This window comes from Simochromis diagramma, unplaced genomic scaffold, assembly GCF_900408965.1.
Source record: "Simochromis diagramma unplaced genomic scaffold, fSimDia1.1 OVJJ01000216.1, whole genome shotgun sequence".
Classification (NCBI taxonomy): Eukaryota; Metazoa; Chordata; class Actinopteri; order Cichliformes; family Cichlidae; genus Simochromis; species Simochromis diagramma.
In genome coordinates this window covers 15,525,646-15,536,334 of record NW_024386883.1, presented here as the reverse complement: position 1 = coordinate 15,536,334, position 10,689 = coordinate 15,525,646, and the positions used below count along the sequence as shown (strand labels likewise).

Below are 10,689 nucleotides of genomic sequence, written 5' to 3'. Positions count from 1 at the left end.
AAGTATAATAATAGTTAGAGTACAAACTGTAGTATTATTTTTAAGAATTATTTATTGCAGAAATTTTTTTTTATAGCACACGCACGAATAACTAGATAGATAAATGGATAGATACCCCCATCTATCTATCTATCTATCTATCTATCTATCTATCTATCTATCTATCTATACAAAAATCTCATGTTCCCATGTATAACGCGCCTTATGTGTTAGGCATGTGTTAATTCGTTACAAAATAACTTACATAAAACCTTAAAATATCTGTTCAAAACCACACTTTGACCGAGCGTGCTTTTATTTTCGAGATTCTGCACGGAAGTAGCCTCTATGTTTCCCAGAACCGGGCTCTTATTTCGAAAGTTTGTCGGGAAGTGTGTCTTAATTGCGCAGGGTTTGATTCGTTGCAGTGTTTTCTGCGCCCTGGGGCCACAGTGTTTTCAACGGGACTCAACTTACTACTTGCTGGACTCGCCATGGCCGCTTGAGCCTGCTGAAATATTCTTCTTCCGTTATCATTTGGTCGTAACGTTTGGAGAGACTTTTTTTTCAGACATACTTTCGCCTTCTTTTGCGTAGTTTTTATGTCAAGGAACAAGGATGCAGCCTCCGCCGAGAAAGGTGAGTTTTTGCCGTTGTAGCCCCCTGAGCTAACGTTACTTCGACGGACTGGTGCATATTTAATGGTTGGAAATTTATGCTTTGTTGCTCTTCGCCCGGTTTAAATGAAGAAACTCCCCTTTTATTTTCCAAATATGTCCTTGTTTGTTTGCTTATATGTCGATTTTGCTTTCATTACCTCTATAAATACCACCACAAGAGGAAAACTTATTTTAAAAGACTCCCATGTGCCACTTTTTTAAGGGAGAATAGCCCCGTTAACGTGCCCCGTTCCCTCTCGAACGGAGAAAGGGTCCTGCTAAAGTGACAGCTAAAATTAATAAATGCATCAGCAAAAGTGCGCACATCTTAGAAAAAGTTTATTTTGTTTAAATAAATAATATTACGGAGATTTTGTTTTACATCGGCTCAAAACTGATCCAGCTAAGCAACGCTTAAGTTCAAGTAAATGCCACTTTGGCTCCCTCCTGTCCCGCTGCCACCCGCTAGTTAAGAGGAGCAGAGTTGGGGGGGTGAAAAGCTGGAAGAAGGTCCTCATTTTATCCAACGCAGATACAAGTTGTGCTTTTACGTGTGCCGATTTTAAGAGGAGGACTAACCTTATTATAAAACTTACAAGTCAAGTTAAGAACTGTGATGCAAATATTCCTGTAGCTCCGGGAGAGTCAGTTGACAGATACTAGTACGGAGTTTTGTGGAATTTTTTTCTCTCTAACAAAAAGTCTGTGTGCGGAAGAAAAGCACTAGTTGGCTTAAAAGGGTGTATTTAAAGCTTAAAACAGCTCAGTAGGTGTTAAAGTATAGATTAGTTCTAAGTGTTTTATTACAGAAATAAGCATGAAAGCAAACAAATCTCTGCAAAGTCGGCCTCTATGCGAAAAAATGTTCATGTGGGATCATATTTCAATAACAAGACTCAACAGCAGGGCAGTTTTTTTAACCACAGGACATTTTGTAAATATAAAGCTGTTAGGTTTTGGTTAATTTTTGTTTTGTATTTGGAGCTTTATGGAGCGTTTAAAGATTTTTTTAATGTGTTTGGACATTTTGCATGACCCCCATGAAGGGTGATGTAATTGTAAAAATCTGTGTTTTTCCTGCTGATGCCCTAGGGAAAAACTTTTTAACTGTTACACAAGCAGTCCGTTTAACATACTGATAGCTTGAAAATATAATTTACAGTGGCAGCAGTGTTGATTATTTTGGATTTTTTCTATGTTTTTGCAAATTGTTTATTAAGGTAAAGCATCTTTGACGACTTTTTATCTAGTTTATGTTATTTTAGCTGAGGTTCCTGGCCTCTGTACTCGCTCATGAAGGAATAAGGGCACTGCCTGCTCTCCCTTTTATTGTACTTAATAGTTTCACGCCCAAGGATCAACCTAAAGATACTGAATCATATCTGTAAGAAGATATTAATTAATAATAATGATTTATTCTCACACAGCCACAAAATGTATAATAAAACAAATTTAATTCTGCTTGTAATTGTGTTATTAGCAGATTGTTTTGACATTTTTGGACAAACAAGACACTAATGAGGCTTTGCTTTCTATCTTGTGTTCCTTGGACTCTTAGTTAGCTAAAAGTTTATCTAAAGAATTATCTTAGACTAAAGACACAACATTGATTTCTTTATTGATCAGTACGCTACCTTTGTGTGGTACTTTGGTCCATAAAGCATTAAAAAAATCAAAAATATCCATCAGAAATGCCTCAAAGCATACATTGTATCATTAGATTGCTTATTTTATTCTCTCTTTGCTCGCAGACTAAACAAAAATAGATCATCAGAATATCTGATTGCTTTTCGGCCTGATGACTGGAATAGTTAACTAATTTCTCCACCTTTTACTAGCTCTCAGTAAGTCATTTCTTTATAATTAAATTGCAAGATGTGTTAAGCATCGTGTTATTAAACTTACTTATGATATTTTCAGTTATTTGTTTTTGTTATAAAATGAAAACGGGGGGATGGATCGTGTGAATTATGTGGGATGGGAATGAAACACACTATATTTTGAGTTAAGAACATATATATTTTTACTAAGATGTCAGCTAAATATCCAGAAGTGCACTGATGGTGAGAGGATGAAGTGGTTATTTTAAAATTTTGGTGTTTGCCTGTGTTTTAGAAGCTTGGAAAACACATCAGATTCGACATGGCCAGGCTTTATTATGCATTATCTGGCTCGACAAAACCGACACCCCTGGCCGAAAGTAATTGGCGTCACAATGGTGGTTTAACTTTCTCCACCTACATCAGTCAAACATTATCAGAGGAGCTGGTGATAGGGATCTAAGACAATACGCCACAAAAAAATAAAGCTGTAATGAATCAGGAAAGAAATGTTGCACAAATGTGTCCAGCTGTGTAAAATAGACCTGCAGCAGATTAGAACCAAGCATGAAAACATTCATTTTCTGCATAACCAAGTGGATGCATGCAGATTCCAGTGACTGTGCGATACATTTTTATGCTGCAACTTTACAGAACTGCATTCCTCCATGTGTTGTTAGTAAGATACAGCTCAACAGGTTGCATGCAGTCCTGCAACAGAGAATCTATAACACACTGAGAACATGCTGTAAGCTAAACACCCACCCCCAAAATAAAAAAAAAAAAGGTTTTACACCAAAACTCTGAACATAACCTCTTACGGAGTAGGTTATGCTTTCAGTTGTCATGGTGACCTGGCCAGGTAAGAAGAGCTCTCCGAAAACGCCGACTTTAAGCAAACGTGTGTTGCTAACCCATTGATCTTGCTCCAGGTTTCTCATTGTTGCTTTCTTGTATTTTGGCTGGGCATATTGTTTTGAACATCATACAATGTTAAAATAAAATGATCATATTTGATTTTTGATTTGTTTTGTTTTTTTTAACAGATTTTCACTTTTGAGTTGTAATACAAAAGGGGAAAATTGACCAAAATAATGAGACAAAACCTCCAAATCAGTTGATATTAATAAGTTCATTTCATATGTATTTATACGACAAGTTCAAAACACTCCTGGTGGTCAGTAATGAGACTCTTGGTCTTTTGATTCACATCCAATTAGAAACCCAGAGAGACCAATTCTCACCTGGTTGCAGGTACTGCTTGATAATGATGGTTATCACTTCCAGTAATGCCAATTATGAGCTAAGGTGAATCAGCTCATAATTAAGCTGAATCTACCCTCTAGAGGTGCTCCTGTTGTGATTGTGCAGGATTAAATCTCCTTGGTCTACCTGTATGAGGTTAAGAAGAAGAAGAAGACAGCTTTAAGGTGTTTCTAATGAGCCTTATTCTGTTCCCCTGTTCAGGTCCGGGTCACCCAGGAGTTGAAACACATTCATGCTGAGCAGATGAGCAGATTACAGATCAAACACCAGACAGAGTGTGACCTGCTTGAAGACCTGAGGTAAGCAAACACAGGTGCATCACAGGGTACCTATTAAATGCCAAGATGATTTTTCTGAAGAGGTAAAACAGTTTCAGACTGGTCCTCATATGCAAAGCTGTTCGTCTTCTAAAAGTAATTAGAGCATTTCCATGAACATGGCCATGAATCTTTTAATCTAGTAGCCGGAGATCAAGCATTAACCAAACACCTCATGTTCTTTTCCATCAACCTTAGAAACAGCACAAAAAATTCAGTAAACATGATCACAGCAAGTGACAGCACTCAGTTGAAAAAGAGGTATTTTATTATGATTTGCTAATTGGAAGCTATTGCATTATTCACGAGAGAGCTGCTGCTGGGAACAGAGCTTCTAACATCCTTGCCTGAGTTTTAGGGTGTGTTTAAATTCCAGTATTTAAGGGTCAAAATCTTTGGCTTTGGTTGTAGCTTCTCCTCTGCTCTCTGCTCCATATTTCTCTATGAAAATGACAACAAAGGAGGGAAACTAAAAGACTCACTGCACTGAAATAAAATGAGTTTGTATGAAATAGTGAAATAGGAGTGTTTTGCACACACAGACTTTATTTGACCAGGCTGCTCAAGTATGTCTGGGGATATATAGTACCATATAGTCAAAAAACACATCATTTTCTCACTGAAGAGTCTTGATATTTGAAACAAGGACACAGGTTTTCCTGCTATGTGTATCACAATTCATGGAGTTTATCTTAATTGTCCACCATGTGGATGATTCTCCAATTCATTTGTTCAACGTTTACTTAACAAAAAATTGTAGGGAGTTTAGTCGCGGCTAAACAGCTTGCTGTGACCTTTCCCATCTCTTTTTTCCTTAACATCTGCCTCATTTGCTGTTATGGCACTCCTCAGGTCCTCAGCTTCTTAGCTGCTTCTCCAGCAGGTCTCCCATCCTTGCTTTACAGCTGGTATTGGTAGTCCCTCTTATGCCCTGAGATTCCTTCTACCACCACAAGTTCAAGCACTAAATTAAAAACACAAATTTGCATTGTATTTTTTTATTTTTCCTTATAGTTGTTCCTGGCAAGCAGGATTGGTTAGTCAAAGCTGGTGTCTATAAACATTAAAATTAGCCTGTTTGTTGTTATGTTTGGACAAAGTGAAGCTTTGTGCTTAGCTAAGTTAGCAAACTTCTGGCTTCATGTACGGGCTACAGCAAAAACGCATAACTGTAAGCCATTACTCAGTGCCGATTCAGGCATGTGCTGTTGTAAATATGTGAATGAATAAGTGTCCATAAAAAGTCAGTCAAAGCTCCTCAGAATCAGCAGATTTATTCTGAACAATGACCTTTTCGTGGGATGCAAGTTTTCTTTTTATACTATGAACATTTTAGAAATTACAGAGGGGTGGGCCAAAATGTGTTGCTTTTCTTATTTGCCTTTTTTTCATCTTTTTTGAGCCCTCAGAACACATTTAAGCACATTTTAGCTCTGCCAAAACCTGCAACTAATTTAAATCAATTTATAGCCAAAGACTAGTTTTTGTTAATCTTCTCTTTCTTTTTTATTTAATCTCTTGATAATGGCACCATTATCTACCTACAAAATGACAATATGATGTGATTTTATTCTGTAGTATCATTCTCATGTTTTCGTTTTACACACCTTAAAGTAGAAATTAAACCAATTATTTCTTCTTACGTTTTTCTGAGGCTATTTGAAGATTGTTTTTCACTTTTTTAAAGAAACCAAATCCAAAAGTCAAAGTGGATTAGTCTATAAAACTGAGGATCGGGCCAAGTAAACAAATAGTGACACAGAGAGCTCTGTGTTCAGATGCGTAGGCATTTTAAAAGTTAAAAGCCAAAGGTTGTGGTTGTATCATGAGCCTTAGATTTGACAGCCTACTGGCTCCCCGCTTCCTGTCTGTGGTTGGTGGTGGAGCTGTGGACCTCCAAACAGCTGGAAGTCAAGGTCACAGAGAGCTGCCAGATGTTCTGACTACCCTGAACCATTCGCTGTGGGAGGGTGAGCAACTTTACTCAGCCAGGAACAATGTGAAACTCTGCTGGTACAGATTTTTTTAAGGGTCGCTCCTCAATCACTGACAAGAAATGATTCAGCAAACTTGAAATTACGTCTGGCTGTCAGCAAAAGCTCTGGTTGGGAAAATGGCAGGAAGTAAGTGTGGGGGTCAGTAGATAAAGGGAGCCTTGGAAATGCAGTGAAGAGGAAGAGAGGGAAGCTCCCAGGAAGTACAGCAGATTGTTTGGAGGCAGGGTGGAGCATGGAAGTCAAGTCTCGACATGTTTAACGACTTAATGATGATTTTGCTTCACTCGAATTTTTCCCAGGGCACTGACCTCTCTTCTTTTCTTAGACTTTGCATAAACTTAAGTTGAATTGTGATTAACTTCCTGTTATTGTGAGTAAAAAGTGCTGGTTTTCCACGAGCATCTCACAGAAAACCATAATTGAAATGGCAATAAAAAAAGAGCGGCGCCTCTGATATGTAGGATACAAATGTAGGGCTTTTTCTAGATGGTGTCATTAGAAACATCCATGTTAATTATCACAGAAAGAGGGCGGCAGCTAAGGGGATGACGTGGAATGGGGGGAGTAATAAAAGCTTAAGAATAATCAGGAAGCGTGGTCATTTGGTTTTAAGAGTGTTTTTTTAATCACAGTATGTTTTCAGATTCTGGTGGTTTCTGATGTTATTGCCACTGTTATCTTTATATAGGTTTAATGACTTCTCAGGAGGCAATTATGTTACCATTTCTTGTGTAGTATCACAAAAGAATGTTGCTTTTACACATGGATGACAAAGTTCACTATATCCACAATCATTTTTCAGTACTGAGGTCAAAAATTATCAGTGCTTTAGTCTGTAATACCTCCCTAATACCAGGTTCCTGTACCCAACTTTAGTAATGCGGGTATAAAATACCTGAAAAATGCTAGATGGGATAGGTTTGTGTGGGATACGTGGGATATGTTTACATCAGCAGATTCTTAATGATTTCTTGGACCTCTATTGTCAAGTGTTGTCACTTTGTCTTGAACAGGAGACTGGTCGATTAAACTGAAGAAAAAATCCGTCGACTCATTCAATTGTAGATGTGTACAAATATTGCATGTCTGATTATGAGCTACTGCTAATGTTAGTGTGGCTAAAATTAGCAGGTCTAGATGGACTTTTTTTTTTTTGGTTTTCGAGTGAACTTGTCTGATATATCTAGTAGAAACGTGTCTTACAACAGTAGAAGTTACGTGATGTTTACATTATTGTTTCTAGATTTTAAGGTACAATATTAAGAGAGTCTGTGTTCTGCAAAAGTAGGACGCTCTCATGACTCATCGTGTGACGCCACTGACTAGCCAATCGGTGGCATGCGTTCTGTTGTCGCCCGATCTGGCAAAAAGGCTTAGAACGAGCAGCAAGTACACCATCGCTTTGCCGTCCTCCATTGTTGTGACTTTTGGCTGCGTTGCTATGACGACCCCATCCACCTTGAGGTAGTACTCAGTAGTAATGGAAAATGACTGAAACAGAGTCAAGCCAAGCCGAGTGCTTACTAGTGGAAAGGATACCAATATAATACCAATATATAGGCGTATAGCTAATATCAGCCAACATATTGGCCATGCTGATTCTTTCTTTTGTATATCCAAAATCCAATAATACTTTGTGGTAATTCTCACTGTAGTAGGTCTCTCCAGAACCACATTTTGCCACAAGGACAGGTACATACATTCAACAAGAAGAAGGCAAACTGGCACATACCTCAAAGTGTCATTCTGACCACGCTATGAAAGCAATGTATGTCTGTGTGTTATTAGATGACAGTGAAAGATCATTTTGACTGGAAATCTGTATATACTGGCAAGAAAATCTGAAGTTCAAGTAAACACAACTCATATTGTCTTTGCAATCCTGGTTTTATTTATGGATGCAAACAGTAGATTTGTTGTATGTTGTCTTATCCATAATTGTGCTGTGCTGTTTTACAAATGTACTCCCTTTTCTTCTCTTTAGGACTTTCAGCCAAAAGAGGGCAGCTATAGAGCGGGACTACGCCCAGGTAAGTAAATCTCTTTGTCGTCTTCTTCACGCCACTACTGATGCTCGTTAGCATCGCTGCTGTGCTGCCTTGTCATTTCTGTTGCTAAAAATACGCTTATTTGTTACGATGCAGCCCACCAAACACACCATATGACAGTGAGGTTGAGGATGTGGCCCTAAGAAAGCTTTTAGTTCTCATGTGGCCAGATAGCTCATGAATGGAAACCAGCCGCAGAAAAAAACACCACAACAGAGAGAAGAACGGCATCCACCAGCCATCCGCTGGCTCGTTTCCTCCTCGCTCTGTTGTTTTTGCCCGCAGCTTCCTAGAGACGCCAGTCGAATGTTTGAAAATCCCCTCTCTGTTCAGGTCTTGCAGCCCTGTGAGGAATGTCCACCAGCTCTGTGAAAAGAGGGGACTCATCTGTAGTTATCTAACCAGCAACCTTACATGTGTGTTTGCCCATGTGTGTCTGGTGCTCAAGAGGTTTATTGTGAAAAGTCAAACAAACGGAAACAGGATTAATCTGTTTTATAAGCCCAGCTGGTAGCTGAAGGGAAAGAACATCAGCAGAAGAAGAGAAAATTAATGCTTTTCTGCAGTGTGTATATATCTGTTCCTGATTGTTCTGTCATGCTCAAGAGCTTATTGTCCTTACAGAGCTTTGGTTAACATTCCACTAGACAGTGCAGTGTCAGTATTTTATGTCAACTTTACTAGCCTTTTGTTTAAGAAGCTAATTTCTTTTACTTCATACACTGTTGGGTAAAATAAGCTGATCAAGCTTTGAAATGAATACTCCATGCCCCTTTTTTTGACTTGCAGAGAGGATGGACACTGTTAGCCTGGAAAAATTACAAGGGAAATGCCAATGAAAGTGATCGTGGCAATCTAACCAAAGACTGTTTTTCTTTTCCCTTAAACTCCATTGAAAAGTTGGATTTATTAAGAACCCCACTGGCTTTTTATTAACAGAGGTTTTGGTTGTGATCACAGCTGTTGTCGACTCTAGAAAAGTGTTTTCTGTCACTCCACCTGGGTTCGTTGTTGTAGTTGTGCTGTTGCATCTTTGCTGCTCGCTGTATGTCAGAGATGAGAAGCTGCAGATCCTCGTTAATCTATGAAAGTAACATCTTCACTTCAGCTGTGATAGCAGCTTTTTCCTATTGATAAACAGGCTAATAAGTTTTTTTTTAATAATATGTGTGGGCGTGTGTGAATAATTTTATTCACACATGCTCTTAAATATGTTTTACAGTCTCAAATGAAAGTGAAATGCTGCATGACCGGAGTCATTGACCATGACAATAAGAACGTGATTTTTATTACCTGAAATGCTTCCTTTGATTTAAATGACAGCATTGACAGCCAGAAAAATAGCATTCATCTAGCTGTTTGTCTCACATAACTGCAGTTAGTGGAAACATCATCACTGACCCAAAAAACTATTTTTTTTACTTGCCATCAGTTATGTCAAACTCTGTAGAAGGAAAAAACACTCTTGCAGCCAAGGCTGTTCAGTTAATTGAAATATGTGAATCCCGCTCATTGCCTTTGCAGAACTCCTGGAGGGGTCATAGGAGTTTGACTGTACAGTTTGCATGCGTTTTATGGATCTGTGAGGTTCCCCAGGCAATCCTTTTGGGAGTACTGCGGGGCCACAGGGTACTGGGGTCAGTGTTACACAACATCAGTCTTTGTATAACTTAAGTGTGAGCTGTGTTGGTGTCCTTGGCACAGAGTCAAGCGCATTCTCACTGGCTGTTGGCCAGTTTCACCCCCTTGTCTCCTGTATCCTATTTGTGATCCTCAAGGAGACAATCAGAAGGTGTGAGTACTGAGATCACGATGTTTAATGCTCGATTTTTGTGTTGACCCAAAAAAAAAGAAAAGAAAAGAAAGTTACATTTAATCTTTATTATTTGGATTTAGATTTTTCCCATAATCAGTCAACCCTACCTGTAGCTCTCCCCTTAATTAATGTGCGTACAAATGAGTGAATCTTGACCTTTGGCTTTTATACACATTCACTCACAAGTGGAAGACCTATTTTTGTCTAGTAATGCTGAAAATGTGTAATTTACCCAGCCTTTAAGATTTTAAATGGAATACAGGTATTACAAGTATAACTTACTGGGATCCTCTGCAGATTCTTTAATCGGGTCAGATTGGCTGAGGCACATAAATGCTTGATTTTATTTAATTATTTATTTATTGCCAGATTAATCAATGATTGGTTGGACTTTAAAGTTTGAAGTTTTGATTTGTGTGGGTTTTTTTGTTGTTGTTGTTGTTGTTAATGCAGGTCTATGGACCAATTTCCTCCATTGATGCTGTCAAAACTTCCAGTGTGGGTACATAATAGTTGCTCGATTGGCTTCACACAATTTTTTAACAATGGAGAAGTAAAAAGGGACTTTTGTGGAGGAACTTGATTGTAAGAGGCATGACAACAGGACTGGGTTAGTGTGAAGGTGAATATTTTTGTGGTGAACTAAGAGAAATATTTATTTAAACTTCTTTGAGAGAGACGAGTATTTGAAATAAGCTGTTAAATAAGCCTGACTTAATAAACCAGGTTTAAATGTACTAGGTGTGTACGGGCCACACTGAATTAGACAGCTTCAATGCCCGTCATT

At 38.4% G+C, this 10,689-nt stretch overlaps 1 protein-coding gene across 1 annotated transcript in view; it reads left to right on the top strand.

The window, feature by feature from the left end:
• Nucleotides 1-384: 384 nt before the first annotated feature.
• LOC120734101 (F-BAR and double SH3 domains protein 2-like) overlaps nt 385-10,689 on the top strand; it is a 35,160-nt gene continuing 24,855 nt past the window's right edge. Inside the window, exons 1-4 of the mRNA XM_040032673.1 lie at nt 385-618; nt 3,926-4,023; nt 8,023-8,068; nt 8,372-8,432. Coding sequence (XP_039888607.1) covers nt 598-618; nt 3,926-4,023; nt 8,023-8,068; nt 8,372-8,432 — 226 coding nt within the window. The 5' untranslated portion in view covers nt 385-597. The remainder of the gene's footprint in view (nt 619-3,925; nt 4,024-8,022; nt 8,069-8,371; nt 8,433-10,689) is intronic.